This window comes from Cladophialophora carrionii (assembly GCF_000365165.1).
Source record: "Cladophialophora carrionii CBS 160.54 unplaced genomic scaffold supercont1.10, whole genome shotgun sequence".
NCBI classification, from domain to species: Eukaryota; Fungi; Ascomycota; class Eurotiomycetes; order Chaetothyriales; family Herpotrichiellaceae; genus Cladophialophora; species Cladophialophora carrionii.
This window is the reverse complement of record NW_008481817.1, coordinates 1-18646: the sequence shown is the minus strand read 5'-3', so window position 1 is coordinate 18646 and position 18646 is coordinate 1. Positions and strand designations below refer to the sequence as shown.

Below are 18646 nucleotides of genomic sequence, written 5' to 3'. Positions count from 1 at the left end.
GGACCAACACTACAGGGAGGCGTCACAGGCTTTGACGGTCAGACAAAATGCAAATCAGGTGCGGGATGTACCGACAAACGTCGAATGGTTGGTGTGTCGCTTCAGGTCTTGCTCTCTGGTCGGCAAGGCCTCAGCTGGTGCATGGCTGAATGTGAGAAGTGGAAGAAAGAGATCGGTTCGCAATGAGAATCACCACACCGACGACAGCAATTGATGAGACAAACAGAGTTCGACGCTTGGAGTTCATTTCATTTAGTTCAGTCTTCCTCTTTCTCAGGCGACCCCGTGACGGATTCCTCGGCGTCTGATGATGGCAGAGGAATCTCATCTTCTGAGCCTCTAATCCGAGCATACCTTTCTCTCCTCAGCAATGCCATTTCATGCGTTTCAAGTAACATCTCATCTTCACTTCCACGAGGCACCAGGTCCATGCTGGGTAGGTTGGGCTCGCCTGGGTCTGATACCACGACTTCCTCTTCATCTTCATCTTCATCTTCGCTGTCAGCAATTTCGAAAGCCTTTCGTTTCTTCGGCTGTGTTGGCGATTGGAGCTGCGAGGGTTGTGATAGCTCCGCGGGGAGGAGTGGTAAGTCGTCGCCGAGCTTGCCAGTGTCGGCTTCCGCAACTCCATTGGATTGAGAGAAAAGCCGGGCTTGGCTGGCCGCTTCAGACAAAGCCAGCTCCCGAATGCCGCCTGATGCGATCACAAATGGAACCGGATCCGTGATGAAGTCTTTCTTTGCTATACGTTGTACTTCTGCGTATCGTAACCCTAGCAAGCGTGCATCCCGCGCTTCTGCCAGCTGCGCCTCATCCACAAAGTCACGGTAAAGCATAATGCGAGTATAGACGGCTGACTCCCAAGCTTGACTCGACAACGCTGGTTTCAAAGTAGCTCTGTTAGAAGTCTTCAAATTGGTGGTTGCGTTCGTCAAGACGACAATGGCTATATTCCTGATCGCAGCCATTTTGGACATTGCTGTGGCGAGATTTTCCATGATCTGAAAGCGCTTCGATGCGGCTTGCTTCTCAAATCTCTCCTTTACCGCCGCTGGGGCGGACGGCTTGAGATTCTTTGGAGTCCGTGAAAAGGCGCCGAGGAGGAGATTGGAGAGATCATCGACAATAATCAGGCACGTCTGAGGCGAAGGAAGTGCCGCGGGAGGGTGCAGGAAGACCGTCAACAGGCGAGGCAACGTGTGGGCGTCTAAATAGGTAAACTTTTCGTCCAGCAACGAATCTACATCGACAGACTCCCGTGGTGAGGAAGGCATTTCCGAGTTGAGGGGAATCGTCGAAGCCTTCATCAGATCATCAAGTCGGGTTTCGACCAGCGGCGATCCTGTATTAACCCATAACACATGAGACTCCTCCTCTGCCGAGCGAACTGCGTTGACAGAGGCCTGCAAGCCGAATGTAGTCTTGCCGACTCCTGGGGGGCCAAATACTTCGGTAACGTACCCGCGTTGAAAACCTGGTGTCGCAATCGATAGATTGTTGATGCTGTTGTTTACCAAGATTGCGTCCAAAGTTGGAAGACCTGATGAGATGCCTCTGGAGTTGGCCGTAGCATTTTGCAAGGCTTCGATGCCCGTAACGGTTGGCAGTCGATGCTGGGATGAGGTTGGAGAAAAGTTGTGTATATCAGTGTCTCGATCCTCCATTTGTGGTCTGTGCTACAGCCTTCGCATACATATCGAACTTGATCGCTCGATCTCTTGTCCACTTTATGCACAGGGTAAATTCAGTATCCATAGTCAGCACTCTGTCCTTCATGTCGGTCCACTGACGCGTTGGTGTGGTGTCCAAGAAGCAGGAGCTGTTGCCATGGCTGGGAGCAGGAAGGACGCGGAAGACACGCGTCACGAAGAGGGAAAGACACGTTCAGCCGTTGTCGCTCAGAGTCGCAATACGGTGGAGTATTAAGTCACGTTCGACACATGGACTTCGGCTTCAGGCTTCGACATTTCGATTCAGCAAAATGACACGCATTTTCGAGGGACATTCCACTGCCGCCGCATACCGCCAACCACGATATCTCCGCGCTTGACGATACGGCTTGCGATGGAGCTCTGGCTTTCGCCGGTCCTTCTGATAAACTACTGCGCCATTGGTATAACACGTTGTTGACACCCTGAGGCGACATCACCAGACTCGATTCTTCAACCTAGCCCCGTCTTTGTAAAGGATATCATCATGGACCAAGCAGCGGTTATCATTCCACCAATTCTGCTCGCAATCACCCTTATCTGCCTTCAAGAAGCATGGAGAATGCGCATCTTCCTCGAAGGCTACAACCAGGTGACTTTGGGTGGGCCCAGCAACATGAAGGATGAGATGAACCAGAAGTATGCGAAGCCGCCTGGGTCGCGGGAGAACGCTGATGGTTCGAGATGGAGGGTCAAAGCCCTGTACATCCACCCCATTAAATCATGCGCTGCTGTTGAGCTTGGCGTCGCCGAACTCGATGCTGCTGGATTCACATGGGATCGCAAGTTTGCCTTCGCAGAGCTGCTCAACCCTCAAACTCGATCTAACGCCACAGATACGGGAAAGATGCCGAAATGGACGTTCAGAACCCTCAGACAACCTGGATGGGAGAGGCTGGCCCTGGTCAGGCCGGAGATTTGGCTTCCGGACCCAGCCAGGAAGAAGCCAAGCAACGATCAAGGCTGGATGGTAGTGAGATATCCACATGTCCCTGTAGGCCCGCTCGCACCGCTGTTCCGCCTCTTCATCTGGCTTGGGTTCGTGTCGGACGAGAGGTCTTTTCGGGTGCCGCTGGTCCCTCCGCCGAACCACAAGTATCCCTCTGAAAATGTCACTGTGTGGAAAGACTCTCCGAATTGGTTGAACTACGGCGTCCACTTGCCCAAGGACCTTGGGCCTTTCCTCGGAGTCTCCAATCCCATCACTCTTTTCCGAGTCGACCCCAATAGCTACCGCAAAGTGTACCGCTGTGCGCCCAGAAAGGAACAACTTGGCTATCAGCCAGTCGTCGGATTCGCTGATGCCTATCCAGTGCACCTTTTGAACATCGCGTCAGTGCGCGATATCGCTAAGAGGGTGGAGATGGACATCCCACGCTTCAGTGCCAGGAGATTTCGGTCCAATATCCTTGTGGATGGGCCAGGCTCCTACGATGAAGACGACTGGAAAAGAGTCAGGATTGGGAATCACACTTTCTACTGTGCGTGCCGGACAGTACGCTGCAGGCTCCCGAATGTCGACCCAGATACGGCGGAGAGACATCCAGTCGAACCGGACAAAACGCTCAAGTCGTTTCGATGCATTGATGAAGGCGATCCCTTGAATGCGTGTCTAGGCCTGCAACTGGTGCCTGCCGACCCAGGTCCGTTTCAACTTCATGCCGGCGACGAAGTTGTAGTTCTGGAGAGAGGTCACCACAAGTACATCAAGCAATGAGACATTCCAAATGCCTGTAGTGGATGATCTTTGGTGTTCACCTTTCAAAGGGTGCAGGGTTCATTGGCACGTGAGTCGTCTGCACTGGTCGGTCATTGCATTCGGTGTACTGCAGCTTCCGGTCGACAACATTTGGTACATTTCCCTATGTCATCGCAGCTGGCGGCTCGCTCCTATCGGCTCGCCCCTAGGATGACCTGCCACCCCTCAGAGAACCAATTTTGCAAATCGGTTCTCGTGTGACCTGGAAATCTAGACTTGTGGATGATGTTTGCCATTGGCCACAAACTTACCGTTCGATCTGCAGCACAGGCTTGAAGCTCATCAAGATCCGAGGTGTTGCATCTTGGCCAAGAGTTGGGGATCGCCGAAAGCAGATTCGAAGCTTTGGTGTTGTGCCAATACGAGCAAACTTGCTTATCGGCCTGTCTCGGCGTTCAACAGCATATCAACTTGGCAGAAGCATACAACTCGAGGTTTTGCGTAACAACAAGCGAGTGCCAATCACAATCCGTGCCTACATCTCCCATGAGGCTGCAGACAGATACACTTTTTGCAACCTGTGGGAAGATCTTTTCCTTATACGCCCACTCGACTGTTTAGGCGAGGATTGAAAATGCATGATTGGCTCCGAAAGAGCGCCCTGAGTATCGGAGACCCCCATATCAGACCTCACTCGATGCCATCATCGTGCGTTTAGTACAACCACAGCGCTATATGAACTTGTATACGGCTTCTTCTGGAGCGACAACCTCCTGAAACAAAAGCTTCCCGAGGCAACAGATACTCTCGACAGCACTACCCCAGTCTCACTGATCCTTGCATCTACCATGGAGCCAGACCGCATTGGTCCCGATATGACGCCTAGACGTCCCTTTAAGGACAGGATGGCTGACATTCCGCGACGCGCCGTCAAGACGTTCACGACCAGGGAAGGACTCATCGGTGACTACGACTATGCTTTCCTCTTCACCCCCAGACTGCCATTCATGAAGAAGCCTCAGCAGACCGCGCCTTTCTTTGGCCTCAACGATAAGATGCCAATTTTCCTTGCTCTTATCCTCGGCTTTCAACACGCCTTGGCGATGCTTGCTGGCCTAATCACGCCGCCTATCATCTTGTCAGGCTCAGGTGGTGCCGCTCTAGAGCCGCAGACCGCTCAGTATTTGGTCTCAACCAGCCTTATAGTCTGTGGACTGTTGTCCGCCGTACAGATCACCCGCTTTCATATCTACAAAACGCCCTACTATATCGGCACCGGGCTGATTAGCGTTGTCGGTACTTCGTTTGCGACCATCCCAGTCTCTTTGGGTGGTTTATCCCAGATGTACGCCTCAGGGTTCTGTCCAAGCGGTCCACCGTCAGAACCTGGCGGCGATCGTGTCCGTCTACCGTGTCCGCAGGGATACGGTGCTATCCTCGGCACTGCCTGCATCTGCTCTTTACTGGAGATCTGCTTGTCATTCGCGCCGCCAAAGGTGCTGAAGAGGGTCTTTCCGCCCCTCGTGACTGGACCAACCGTTGTTCTCATTGGAGTCAACCTGATTGGCACGGGGTTTGAGAACTGGGCTGGTGGCTCTGGAGCTTGCCGGTCACGTCCTGAAGAGGGACTCTTTCAGAACTGTCCTAACAACAATGCACCCCATCCATTACCCTGGGGGTCTGCGGAGTTCATTGGGCTTGGGTTCAGCGTTTTCGTGACAATCATCCTGTGTGAACGATTTGGGAGTCCTATCATGTGAGTCCATCTTGGAAAAATCCAATATTGATATGATATCCCCCAAGTATAGATGAGCTAACCGATGTTTCAAACCCAGGAAATCGTGCGCCGTTGTTGTGGGACTACTGGTAGGCTGCATTATTGCGGCCGCGACCAATTACTTTGATGATTCTGGCATCAAGAGTGCCAAACCGGTCTCTTTTATCTGGGTGGAGACATTTCCGCTATCATTATACGGGTAAGAAGGTTGAAAGCTATGTGGTGTGTCTTTACTGATGTCGCTAGACCAATGGTTCTTCCTTTCTTAGCGGTATTCCTGGTCCTGATGATGGAAGCAATAGGAGATATCACGGCAAGTTGTGATGTCTCTCGGCTGGAAGTCGAAGGTCGCACCTTCGAGTCCCGTATACAAGGTGGTGTACTCGCCGACGGCCTCAACGGCATGTTAGCATGCCTCGGGACTATCACTCCAGTCTCTACTTTCGCCCAGAATAACGGTGTTATCGCCCTCACTCGCTGTGCCAACCGGAAAGCTGGGTACTGCTGTTGCTTCTTTCTGGTCGTGATGGGCATCTTCTCCAAGTTCGCAGCAGCACTGGTTGCAATTCCCTCGGCGGTGCTAGGCGGCATGACGACCTTTCTATTCTCCGCGGTCGCCATATCGGGTATCCGTATCATCTCAACAGTCCCCTTCACACGCCGCAATCGATTCATCTTGACGGCCGCAATGTCGGTTGGCTTTGGTGCCACATTGGTTCCGTATGTCTCACCTGGTCGGTGAAGAAGCGGTCCTTCTTTGGCGGCATACCGTTTCCCTTTCCTCGCTATCTTAAACAGGCTAACAGTTTGTGATAGGGACTGGTTCGAACACGTCTTTACATATGAAGGCGATAACTCTGCACTCAGAGGTCTGATGAGTGCTATTGAACTTGTCATGGAGACCGGTTTCGCTGTAACAGCGTTCCTTTCCCTCATACTGAACCTCATTCTCCCCGAGGACCTCGAAGACGAAGCGGTGGATACTACTGCAAACACTGCGGACGGAGTGGATGACAAAGAGAACTGGGAGCGTATCAGGCGACCTTCTCAGATGAAACGGATGCGCCAGAGTCAGGATGTTGCGACTCGTGCCAGCACTGACGTGGAAGCTCAAGGAGAACCAGAAAAGCGTGATGTTATCAAGAATGAGTAGTTCATGTGGCAAAGGATTCGTGGGGAGGTATCTGAGGGAGATCGTTGACCGTGGTCGCGCGGCGGACAGAGGCTGGAAGAAGTCCTTGGGACATGATTTATGGTCCGGGACCACACGGTAGGGAAACACTGCTCATCGGTTGAAGGCCCTTTGACTGTACTTGCTTGTCACGAGTATCTTCCCGCACCGTGTCAGTAGTTCAGAGAGATGAATGAGGGGATTAGCAAGAGTCCGCTCGTCTACAACTACAGATTGCTTCCGAAGCATGACTTTATCTCCGGGTTCCGTTACGTTCGCAGAGTATCTCCCGAGATGGAATAGCCTCTTCCGAATTTGGAGCAACATTCAGGATGAGTGGACTTCGCAAATCCTGATGATATCAAATGATGGGAATGGTGGTGGGCCGTGCAAAACGGGTCATGGAAGCTTCAGCATTCGCACCGGGTATAAGAACCTGGCTTGATCGTGCAAAGAATTCGGGCGGATACTCCTGTGAACCAGAATTGGCCGATGAGCAACTCGCAGAAGGGAGAGTAAGCAATGGCAACTCGAACGATTGCGCTGGTCACTGGCAAGTATCGTGTCCGATACTATCGATTCAATCCACTGATGCGTTGCAGGCGGGAACAACGGAATCGGCTATGAAACGGTCAAGGCACTTCTTCAATCCACAAAGCCGTACCATATCCTCATGGGCAGCCGGTCTCAAGACAAAGCCGAGAACGCAATTGCCAAGCTGCAGAAGGAATGCCCCGGGTCGAGGAACACAGTGGAAGCTGTTCAGGTTGATGTCACAAGCGACGACTCGATCCAGGCAGCTTTTGACAAGATCAGCAGCAGCCCGGGTCATATTGATACGCTTATCAATAATGCCGGTCTGTAGGCAGAACAATGAATCTGTTCTTGACGCTGACAGCAGTTAGGAGCGACGTTTGACTTGGAGTACGTGGCCGGCAAGGTCTCTTTGCGTGACTGCTTCATGAAGGCATATGACGTTAATGTTGCTGGGACCAATGTCTTGACCTGGACATTTATGCCGCTGCTGTTGAAGTCTTCCGATCCTCGCTTGATCTTCGTCACCGGCCTCTCCAATGTCACACAGGCCAGCAAGTCATACTTCCCAACACCACCTCAACCGGCAGGCTGGCCCAAGCGGATCGAGTTCGAGACCATCGGCTATCGCTGCAGCAAAACCGCGCTGAACATGTTGATGGTCGACTGGAACCACAAGTTGAAGGCTGATGGGGTGAAGGTGTGGGCTCTGGGCCCCGGGATGCTGGAAACAGATCTGGGGAACGCGAGGCACTTGGCAAAGAAGATGGGAGCAAAGCCTGCCCATATCGGTGGGCAGTTCATCAGGAGCGTCGTGGAGGGGCAGAGAGATGCTGATGTCGGGAAGATCATTGTGAAGGATGGAATCTCGGAGTTCTGAAGGGAGAAACGGAACACAGCGTCGTCGATAATCGAACAAGGTATCATTGAACCAAAACTCTTACAATCGGGTGTGCTGTCCCTCGCACATTCAATGCTTCTCTTGCCAGGCGGCCCTACGAACAACCGTCGTATCTATTCACCTGGCTCTACCGTCGTGGGATCGTGGGAAGGTGTGCCCGTCTCTTCTATTACGTGTGCCTCTGCGAAGTGACTGCCCGGTCCATGGCTCTGATGACGTTCGAATGAGGTGTCTCTGCTTGTGAGGCCGTAGTATTGTGGCTGCAAAGCGATCCTGTGCGCCCCTCACCTCTGCAAGTCCTCGCTTCTCGATCTCTCAATCTCTGGCTTCCCCCTTTTTTTGTAGAAGACGCTATCGAGATTCCGTCGCGCCGCCGCGGATGGCCTCGCCGGCGCCGTGGATGCCATAGAGGTCGGATTTGATGTAGTCGACGATCGTTTGCGTCGCGCTATGTGCTCTCTCCATCGTCATGGTGAGAAATGCAGAGGTTCAGTAATACAGCGTTTGACTGAGCTTCTTACGTGGATCGGCTCTTCATCAGAGGAGCGCGGACGCGGGCGTGAGCGTGAGCACAAAAGTTGTCCCGTGTGCCGTTGTTCTTCCTCGTTGGTGTGAACTCGGCTGATTGAATACGGAGTACGCAGTAACTCGTACGTACCTGCCTAAGTCAAGACGTGGGCATGACGTAGCTAAAAAAAAACTCGCCAAAAGCATCTATAACCGCGGCTCCTTTGGTAGGTCGAAGCCTCTTCACATCCATTGTGACGGAGAACATCTTCTGATGCAGATGTTTCCCTTCAGCTTCTACCATGGGGATTAGCTACTATCCGGAGAAATCTCGACCTCTCATAATGACTATCCGTCCACGCCAAGTGGCAGAACGCGTCGGCCATGGTGCCAGACAGACGCGTTCCAGCTCCTCCTTACGCACCTTCACGGTTCACGGTCAGCGATCGAATGACTCAAAGGCAGCAGACCTGTACCGTCCGAATCTTTACATTGTGCTCTGTTCCTGACGTTGGCACCCGGACTGGTGCTAGCTGCGTACTGGAGGGAGGAACCCTGAAGACATCCCCCACCGGTTTTGCTTCCGCCAGAGCATCAAAGCCCTGACTGGGTCATTGGATCCTGGCGTCGATCATTTTCAAGAGGACGTGTGAATGAGACAATATACTCAACTCGAGCATCGAAATATGTCCGTTCTGAGGCTCACTCAGATTCGTTCATCTCATTCTCGATCCATTTGCTGTCTGCTATCTCATTTTCTTGGAAATGTCCTCCGCAAGACGGAGTTGTTCTCCGCTGGGGTATCTCATTCCTGTCCGGCTGAAATTGAGTCTGTGGTCCACCTCACCTAAGACTACCCAAATCAACATCTGTCGCACATTGCCAGATCTCTACTGCAGAGAGAAAGGATTTAAAATCTGTTGGCGATTCTATCCGCGACGCTGCTTCGGCGGCGACCGCCCGCCTGAGCCTCACTTTGTTTCCGAATAGTCTCGACGAATTCTCTGTCGTTGTCGACATGTCCATCAAATGACCAGAGCGAGGGGCAAGGTCCAATCTTGCGGCGGAAAATAGTGGTCTTAATCCACCATGGTAGTACCTTGAAGCATTGGTGCTTCATAAAGGTGCGGGTGGGGATTGCGAAGATATAGTCGAGTTCCTCCTGCGAGGTTGTCAGCAAAGGGCATACGTTTAGTTCAAGGGTGTGGAAGTTACCAAAGTTCGTTGTTTAGTCTCGGGCAGCCAGAGAAAGATCATGACTAATGCAATGATGTTCAAACCAGCATAGAAGCCAAAGGCACCGGTAGGTGTCATAGCTGCAAGCATTCTGGGAAAGGTGATGGAGAGCACGGCAGCCCAGAACAAGCATGTCGCCACAGCCCAAGCCATACCGACTTCACGATGAGAGAGGGGGAACACCTCGGCGGAGTAGGTGAAAGGCACGGGCCCTTCTCCCGGTGAGTAGAAGGCCGCGAACTGACCCTTGGTCAGCATGGTTTTGCAGGAAGTACAGTTTCTACTCACCAGATATATGAAGAGAGCCACAAGACCGAGATGGGCTGTACTTGACTCTGGAATCAGGTAGCAAAGACCTGCTGCCAACAGAGTCCACGCCATTTGGGGGAAGGTGAAGAGCAGAAGTGATCGACGGCCGAAAGTATCAATGGTCCAGATGGCAGGCCAAGCGAAGACAAAGTTGACCAAGCCGAAGCCCCAAGATGCCAGGAGTGACTCTGTCACTGAAGCACCAGCCTCCGAGAACACTGTGGAACTGTAAAAGGCGATAATGTTGACTGTGGTCCCGTCAGTTCCATCCAGGAGGTGAGGATGCTGTCTACTTACTACCGCACATTTGCTGAGCAATCATGACAGTGAAGGAGGCAAGCGTGGCCCGACGAACTCGCGGAATTGTGAACAACTGGATGAAGCGAGTCACGTAGTTGGTCTGCCTTTCCACCAGCGAGGCTTCCATACGGAGTTGTGCAAAAATGTAGTACAAATCACGGGCAGCCTGGAGTTCCGTGTTTCGAAGCCGCTTGAGGGAGGCGAAGGCGTTGCGATATTTGCCCTTCTTGATATACCAACGGGGCGATTCTGATGCACGTTAGGTTAACGTCTATGGAGAAGTCGAAACTGACGTACCTGGGCAAAAGTAGATGCCAACAAGGAGAGGCACCGCTGGGATGAACGCGGAACCAAATTGCAGACGCCATGAGATAGCACCAGTGTCCTTTACGGCGAGATTGGCGCATGTGCCCAAGAAGATGCCAAATGCGGTCCACATCTGCCAACTCATCACGAGACCCCCGCGGACTGCCGCAGGAGCATTCTCGGCGCTGAAGATGGGGACAGTCGAACCTTTGCAGCCCATGCCGATTCCGAGCAAAAGTCGAGTGACGAGCAGTTGATCCCAAGCTGTGAACAAGTTAGAACTCAGACTAAATGAGCAAGTTGTGCAGGACTCACTTTGGGCAACGGCAGAACCAATGGGACTCAGGAAGCAAAAGACAGCAGACACGAAGATTGTGCCCCGGCGACCAAAGTAGTTGTTCAGGGGATCAGAGCACCAACATCCACTAATGTACGTCAGCATGGTGCGCATGGCGCGACCAATATGATGCTCACAGGAATGCGGAAGCAATGTACGGCCCAGCATTGACCAGACCTTGGTACCATTGATTCCGCGCAGCGTTGGGATTAGGGCTGCCATCGGCCAGTTGATCGCTCACGGGAACCCCCAATGCATCGGGAAACGACAGGTTGGCACCATTGGAGCCAGTCTGATCCCAGCCCTGAACCGCAGCGCCAATCGAGCAAAGGATGATGGTGAAGTAAAGCGACTTTGGTTGGCGCCACTTGTGCAAGACCTCGTTCCTGATGGCCTCCTTTTCCGCTTCTGTGAGGCCTGGGACGCTCTCAAAGGCTGGAGGGTCTTTTGCCACAAGAGCTCCTTTTATGAGAAGGTCGGTGTGGTCCGAGAAATCGTTGACTCTGGCGAACTCTTGAACGTCTTTGATTACTTCGTCGTTAGAGAGGTGAGCAAGAGGATTTTTGATCCTAGGCCAGTCAGCGAGCTTGGCCTTATTTGCACCAGGGAGGGAGTCTGCGCATACTTTGCTGTGTCACTTTCATGCAGGTCGACATATGGTGTCTCTTGCTTCTCACCCATGTACTTCTCATCGTCACCACTGTCTGGGTCAGCTGCGGTTGTGGTCTCATCAGGGGCTACGAGTCCTTACTTCCTCTCTGGCGAGATTTGATGATCTTCGGAAGCCATCTTGGGATGTATTCAATGGCAGCACAACCTTTACAAATGTTGGAGGAAGAGGACGAGTCGCGTGGATTTGCTCCAGTTTATCAGTGCGACCGCCAGCCCGCTTTCTCCGGCGGGGAGCTAGGTCCCGTGGCAAAGATCAACCTGCTGCATGGAGACTCTTGTCTCCACCAACACGTTCTGAGTCGTTACAGCACGCAGACGTTCTTGACGAAGGACTCACCACAGCCATTATGCCCCACAGCACAGTGTATGAGTACTCCGTATGCAGAGATTCTGTGGGGATCAGACTCGGACATCCCTTGCGAGCGGGAGCCGATGTGGGTATCGAGGTGGTGCTGTCGGATATCTATAGGTCGTGTTGGTTGGACAGCTATGAGCGCCAGGGCGACAATGGAAAATCTCGAGTCGATCAGCCGGGTTCCCCTCCGGATCACCGTTACAACGCGCTGAAGTTTCAGGTGTTCAGATGACGATCGTCGACGCAAGCTTTCTTAACTCTGACTCCTTAGCCGGGCTTGAGCTTGCTTGACTATCTTGGCTGTCCACCAATGGTAGTTAAGCATTCTCGACTACACGGCAAAGGCCTGTCGATCATCGCCCTCTGACCGATTACGTGGATTGCCTTAGGATTGCTTCTCACATGTGCGCACCAACTACCTCGTATGGTCTTTCCCGTTGCCTCGGTCGACTAAATTGCCGCTGGTGCTGTCCCTGGAGCCCTGTTACCCCTATGGTCTGGCTGACGGGTGATATACGCGACGCGCTTCTGGCACGCGATGCAGCATTTGATGATACACTGCAAGTTGTTATTGTCAGGCCTCCAAACGCGGGGTGGGCCCGCTCCGAGTACGGAGTACATTTGACCTAGTCTTCCTGAGGCTGTAAGACTTGTCGGGGACAACGCCGAGAAGAGGTTTCGGTTGTTTCTCGAATGTCGGCTCTTCTATCCTCGTTCGAATATACTCTTTTCTAGCGTAGCGAGCAAACTTGCCGCCAACTTAATTGCTTGTACATTTCGCGGGGAAAGGCTGGTCTATGATGCTCTCCCCGGATTCCGAACCCCTCCAGACACACAACGCACCGGGTGGCTACTCCGCATACCGTCGCTTGCGCGCACCGAGGCTGCCTCAATCTCAGATTAACCACATTTTGCAAGCTTGCACGTCCGATTCCCTCCAACCGAGATGGCGGGAAAGGGCAAGACTACTGCACGGTGACGCCTCCGAGAAAGTCTAGGGCTGCTCGACGTGGAGTTAGAAATGCATGATTACGAGACCATCTCCAACGTCTGCGCAATCCGGAGGAGTTTGAGTTCGAGGAGCATCAACACCATAAGGGTTCAACGATCATATTGCGAGTAATTCGGAATGCAAGGGATGGATGACCTTCAAACCATCAGCTCGTACGTACGTGTGAGTGACAAGCTAGTGATTGTTGAAACGCGTCCTGCCACCATTTGTATCCTCACGAATCCTGGTACTGGTGCTGGCCGGCGGCCACAGAGGCTATCAACCCCTGTGTTGAACTCTTCCAGTACCAACCTGTCTGATGCCGTCATCAAGGCAGATTTCTCAAAGTCTAACTCGTGTTGGTGCGAGTATGGCATCAATAGGCGACAGCTATGCTACAGTCCACTCAACGAGTTCTCTTGGCCTGCAGTGGCTTATCCGCTCAAGGGTCGCCTTTGTGGATGGTCACGCACTGTTTGCGAGCTGTTGGAGTTCAGCAATAACACGGGGAAAGCCCTAGTGAGGTCGAGGCTCCCGTGTTATAGTATCACAGAACCTTGGCTGCTTTGAGAGCGAATACTTGACATTGTCCGCATAAGGGTTGCTTGGGGACCAGTCTTGGAACCTATAGTTACTACCCTCCATCGTGCTGATTAGCCTGATTCTTCGTTCGAGATGGACTCGACCACTCCAACTACCGCCCATCAAGCCTTGACGAGCCCACGACTCACTGTATCCTGGCGCAAGTCAACACCCTGGCTTTCCGGCACAACAAGAACATTCACTGCTTCAAAGACATGTCGATCACGAGCTTCCCACCAGCACCAGCGTGATAGTCCTCCACGAGTTCATTGAGCTTCGCAAAGGGATAAGTCCTGATCCTTGCCTTGACGTCGTTTCTGACAACAAACTCGAACATCTCGTTCATTGCCTTGTTTGATCCGATTAAGCTTCCAATGACGCGAATGCGGCGGAAGACGAGGTCATCGGCTGAGACATGGAAACCCTCAGGCGGGAAAGAAACCAGGACGAGGAGCCCGCCATTCTTCAAGAGTCCCATCCCGTAATCCCAGGCTTTCTGACTATCCGGAAGGATGATGACAGCATCCAAGCCCATCTCAGCCAGACTTTCTCCTCCATCCTCATTCCCCATTCGCCGCTTCACGTCCTCTGCGCTCTCAGCTGAAGCGTCTACAATCGTAGCACCGGTCTGGAGGCTCCTCGCAAGTTCGAGCGCCTGCGGCGTCACGTCGATGCCGGTGGTTCTCAGCCCCATTTTCGTCGCAAATTGCAATCCCAGGTGACCCAGTCCTCCTCCACACCCTATAATTCCAACCCGCTGTCCCGGTCCAAGTTCGCATTTCCGCAATGCGGCATAGATGGTAAGGCCGGCGCACATCAACGGAGCAGCTTCGACCGCTGTCATACTATCAGGAATGACGGCCACTTGTCTCGAGTCAACTACAGCGTACTCCCGGAATCCTCCTGGCCTGCTGCCGACTCCGAGTCCGCCTCCAGTGTTGGCGCAATAGACCGAATAACCAGGTTCGTCTGGCACTGGGCCTGACGGGTTCTGGCACTCGAGGCATTTGCCGCATACATGATACCCGCGACCAGGAACAGCTACTCGGTCACCTACCTTCAGACCATGGGATTGATCCGATACGGAGACGACAGTACCGGCGAACTCGTGGCAGCCGATGTGTGGAAGTGGCGGTGGGTGCATCTTCCCGGAAGCGAGCACAGCGTCGGTGTGGCAATAGGACGCGGCATCCACCTTGATGAGAATATCGTTTGGGTCGTCGATGGTGGGCATTGGGAGCTCTTGAAGCCGATATGGTGATTCGTATTGCTCCAGCACCTGCGCCCTCATCGTCTTTGGTATGTTGGCGTTGGCCATCTTGTTGAACGTTCCAGATTCTATAGACGACAGCCCTGCAAGTACTACCTGGCAGTCCCACGATTTGCGAAAGGTCGTCGGAGAGACACTCGAGAAGATGTGCTCCAAGTGGATTGGGAAGTGGGGAAGCAATTTGGAACCCCACGATCGTGAATTGGAGTCATTCCCAAGATTTGTGCCTGCTCCTCAATCGTGCTGTCGCGAGATATATGTGTATGGTGATTTTCCAAAACGACGGACCTCCTTCTCAGAGTGTCTTCAGCACTGGGGAACATCTTATCCATGTCCATCACCGGGGACAACTTTCAGACGGAGCCATAGCAGCGCGTGTGCTTTTCCATCTTGACTCGCCCGAAGCCGTGTTCAGATTTCTGGTGTGCAGGCTGACGGAAGGACTGTTTTCCAGGCGACTTCCTCAACGGGAGATGCTCATGTAGTTCTTTGCGCGGTATATGATATTGGGGCGGAGGATAGGACTGGCGAGATTGAGGGGATGCCTGCGCCATGCTTGTGTGCACCCGATGTGGAATTTGGATATAGGCCCCGTCAGCAAAGCAAAAATAGGAGGGAGGACCAACAGCTGCGCCAAAGATTCGGAAGGCACTGTCACCGAGGGGAGAGTGACACAGTCGGCACCTTAACCAGCTTAGCAGGCGCTACTGGTGACCAAACAATGCATGCATCCTCCGTGCCGAATGGCAATCTGGAGAAGTGTCCAGGAAGTGGGCGTGCTGCAGTGGGCGGTCGTCAAGAGGTAGGATGATTACGCATAGACTAGTGTACAACGCAAGTCAAAATCATGTCAATCGATGTGTGCTTGCAGGCTGGCGCAAACAGTCGTGTGCGGGACGGAGAGATGTTCGAGCGGCTCCGCGTACTGTGTGACCAATCAGGCCACGCTCATTCTGTTTCGCTTGACTTGCCGAGTCTGGCCAGCTACCACAAAGAGCTTGGTGCCAAACCTGGGTGCTATTTCTGGACATCGCCTCCTATCATTCAGCCTCCGTACGAGTGTCCAGCCGCAAGCATATATGCAAGGCCCAACTCCTCGGCCTTATGAAGGCGCGATATGTACGAAGGCATCAGGAGATGTCATTCGTTTGAAATTGCTGGGAGGTGAAGATCCGCACTCGGTCCCCGAACGCCATGATTTAAAGGTGTGTCTGTTCGTCGACAAGAGTCTACCTCATCCAGTATTCCAACCCCTACTTTGAGTGCCATCGTTGTCTTTTGGACTATCGTTACCGGAGCTATCTCGATGGCTACCGTTCATTACACTTCAACTATACAATCGTTTATTCATTCACGTTTTCCTTCCAACTTGACTTCCGATGTTGTGCCAGCCAGCTCTAACGGAGCAAACATTCTCTTCGCATACAAATGGACATTGCTATGCTTAGCTCTCTTGACACCAACGATCTATCGCGTCCTGCATTTCTTTGTCGTCAAGGACCAGCCTCCAAAGGGTCTTCGGCTGGTTCCCGGTCCCGGAAGCACCATTCCTTACATTGGACGAGTTGACATTGACGCCATTGCGCCATGGAACTCGATGAAGAATTGGTCCGACAAGTTCAATGGCCTCTTCAGGCTCCAAGCTTGTGGTGAAATGCACATTTGGCTCGGTGACAATGATGTCGCGCAAGAGCTTTACTGCAAAAGAGCTGCAATTTACTCTTCCCGTCCGGAGGTAGCAGCAGTTCCCGGCAGTGATTCTCAAGGTCAATATCTCCCATTACTTGAGTATGGAGGTGAGTGGGTCGAAACCTTGACGATTAGCACCGCTGACACGTCTAGACCATTGGCGTATGCAACGAAAGTTTGCCCATACGGTTTTGACCACGTCCTACAACAACGAATACTACGGCTACATCAATCTTGAAGCGAAGCGCTTCCTCTTCCAACTGCTCAAAGACCCTCTCGATCATTTTGCCCAAACTGACAGATATTGCGGTCGGATCTCCGCCAGACTAAGCTATGGCTCGCCAAAGTCCGCAGCAGCTCATTGCAAGAACGCCGCAGAGTTCATTCCTCAGATCTCCCCATCTGCGAGTGGACCTATCACAAACATCTTTCCCTTCCTCGGCGCGCTTCCGGAGTGGATCAACACGGCCAAGATAGCCCCGAGGCAACGAAGAGAGCGTGAAGAACGACTATGGACTGGGCTTATGAGGCAAGTTCGAGAAGAGATGGAGAATGGAACAGCGACAGTCTCATATGCCCGTTCATACTTTGAGAGGAGGGACGCAGCAGCAAAAGACGATGGACGTTCCTTCGGATTTGATGAACACGAAGCAGCCTACGCAGTTGGCATGCTCTGCACTGTCGCTATATTCACGATCGGAGGTCCACTGTACTGCTTCTTCCTCGCCATGGTTCTTCATCCGGAATGGCAAGAGAAGTGTCGAGCGGAGATTGATGCAGTTGTTGGACGAGACCGTATTGTCGAGCTCAGCGACTCTCCGAACCTTCCCCTGCTTCGAGCATGCATCAAAGAGTGTATCCGCTGGCGTCCACCAGTTCCGCTTGGTGTCCCTCGCCTTGTCCAGGAAGATGATACGTATGAGGGATACTTTATTCCGAAAGGCGCTGTCGTTCATGCCATCGACTTAGCTATGGCACGAGATCCCGCCAAATATCCCGACGCTGAGACTTACAACCCGGGCCGTTGGGTCGAACCGGGGTATCCGACCTATAAGGAACCGCTCAGCGTGTATCCACGATTGGTGGGCCATCACGGGTTCGGACGTGGACGTCGCATGTGTCCCGGCATTGAGATCACCGAAGCAGAGCTGTTAGTGGCGTGTGGCTCTCTCTTATGGGCTTTCACCATGAAGCCTAACATTGGACAGGATGGGAAGCCACAGTGGCCAGATTCAAAGGCATTCACCAGCAATGTCATTGGTGGGCCTTTGCCTTTCAAGTTTGATTTGAAGGTGAGGGACGAATCTCGAAAGACAAAGATCGAAGAGTTGTATCAGCAAAGTCAGGTGTTACAGGACGACCTTGTACGCGACCCTCTACAAGCCAAGGACGGAAGGTAGAGCGAAGGAACAGGAAGAGTAGCCTCGCGCGCGAGGCTGAGGACACGAGTCACGTGATGTGCTCTGGTGCTCTGGGGTGCTCTGCTAGCAGAGCAACAGAGCACCACAGAGCGCGGTGCAGGGCACACGGGTATATATACGCTCATTGTCAGACAGTCTAGTTACACTCCTCGTAGCCAACTCATGTCATCTACTCAGACCCACCTTTAAGTACCTTGTCACACCTAGCCGTCTGCTATACCTCATCCCTGTGTCGTATCCCCCATACCCCTACTTGGGCATTGTGACTGGAGACCTGACCCTTACCGGTTAGTCGAAAGGAGCAGCGCTGACATCAGGGTGCGTTGGAGGATTAGTGTTAGGGATGGTCTAATGAGATAGGCAGAACATAACACCGGCGATAGTAATTAAAGTGTTATGAATCGCTCCACGTGAGGCGGTAGGCGGTCCAAGTAGGTTTACTTGTGGGGAGTAACAACTGTATGTCTGCTGAGGGCGAAGGGCACGCGGTCACTTGCAACGGCGTGATAGTGGAACAACGCTCTTAGTCCAAAGGTAGGGGTCAGAGCATTAACGAAGTTGACTACAGTGTTATGTAGGCGGGTGTCAACCCGTGTATATATGTTCGTCGGCTGCTCAGCCTGCTCAGTGGTGCTCAGTGTGCTCAGTACTGAGCATACTGATCCCAACTGAGCGCAACTGAGCAGTCACGTGACCCCAGCCTGTTGTTCCCGAGGCTGCGGTCCCTGTGCTCCCTTTGGTTCCGGCCTAGTTGCCTGTTGTGTACATGTCCTTGGCCTCGTCAAAGGTGTTACACACGGCCTCGCAGGAGACCGGCCACGAGTCGCCAAGCAGAGACTCGCTACGTTCATTGGACACCTGGAGGGAACACAGGGCGAAC

At 52.9% G+C, this 18646-nt stretch overlaps 7 protein-coding genes across 7 annotated transcripts; 4 read left to right on the top strand and 3 right to left on the bottom strand.

Annotated features, from left to right (window-relative positions):
• Positions 1 to 257: 257 nt before the first annotated feature.
• On the bottom strand, positions 258 to 1664 carry G647_09480 (uncharacterized protein; the record flags this gene model as incomplete). The annotated part of the gene is made up of 1 exon (XM_008725474.1): positions 258 to 1664. One exon carries the CDS (start codon positions 1662 to 1664, stop codon positions 258 to 260), a length of 1407 nt encoding a protein of 468 aa, XP_008723696.1.
• A 532-nt stretch (positions 1665 to 2196) lies between these two features.
• Positions 2197 to 3426, top strand: G647_09479 (uncharacterized protein; the record flags this gene model as incomplete). The annotated part of the gene is made up of 1 exon (XM_008725473.1): positions 2197 to 3426. One exon carries the CDS (start codon positions 2197 to 2199, stop codon positions 3424 to 3426), a length of 1230 nt encoding a protein of 409 aa, XP_008723695.1.
• Positions 3427 to 4256: 830 nt separating this feature from the next.
• On the top strand, positions 4257 to 6338 carry G647_09478 (uncharacterized protein; the record flags this gene model as incomplete). The annotated part of the gene is made up of 4 exons (XM_008725472.1): positions 4257 to 5164; positions 5244 to 5384; positions 5432 to 5905; positions 6002 to 6338. The coding sequence occupies 4 exons, from the start codon at positions 4257 to 4259 to the stop codon at positions 6336 to 6338; spliced, it is 1860 nt and encodes a 619-aa protein (XP_008723694.1).
• Positions 6339 to 6721: 383 nt separating this feature from the next.
• Positions 6722 to 7770, top strand: G647_09477 (uncharacterized protein; the record flags this gene model as incomplete). The annotated part of the gene is made up of 3 exons (XM_008725471.1): positions 6722 to 6902; positions 6959 to 7213; positions 7262 to 7770. The coding sequence occupies 3 exons, from the start codon at positions 6722 to 6724 to the stop codon at positions 7768 to 7770; spliced, it is 945 nt and encodes a 314-aa protein (XP_008723693.1).
• A 1438-nt stretch (positions 7771 to 9208) lies between these two features.
• G647_09476 (uncharacterized protein) lies at positions 9209 to 11575 on the bottom strand (the record flags this gene model as incomplete). The annotated part of the gene is made up of 9 exons (XM_008725470.1): positions 9209 to 9460; positions 9514 to 9774; positions 9823 to 10091; positions 10141 to 10392; positions 10441 to 10713; positions 10765 to 10874; positions 10924 to 11355; positions 11412 to 11486; positions 11538 to 11575. The coding sequence occupies 9 exons, from the start codon at positions 11573 to 11575 to the stop codon at positions 9209 to 9211; spliced, it is 1962 nt and encodes a 653-aa protein (XP_008723692.1).
• A 2010-nt stretch (positions 11576 to 13585) lies between these two features.
• On the bottom strand, positions 13586 to 14704 carry G647_09475 (uncharacterized protein; the record flags this gene model as incomplete). Its single annotated transcript, XM_008725469.1, has 1 exon — positions 13586 to 14704. The coding sequence occupies one exon, from the start codon at positions 14702 to 14704 to the stop codon at positions 13586 to 13588; it is 1119 nt and encodes a 372-aa protein (XP_008723691.1).
• A 1258-nt stretch (positions 14705 to 15962) lies between these two features.
• G647_09474 (uncharacterized protein) lies at positions 15963 to 17745 on the top strand (the record flags this gene model as incomplete). Its single annotated transcript, XM_008725468.1, has 2 exons — positions 15963 to 16452; positions 16499 to 17745. The coding sequence occupies 2 exons, from the start codon at positions 15963 to 15965 to the stop codon at positions 17743 to 17745; spliced, it is 1737 nt and encodes a 578-aa protein (XP_008723690.1).
• Positions 17746 to 18646: the final 901 nt, after the last annotated feature.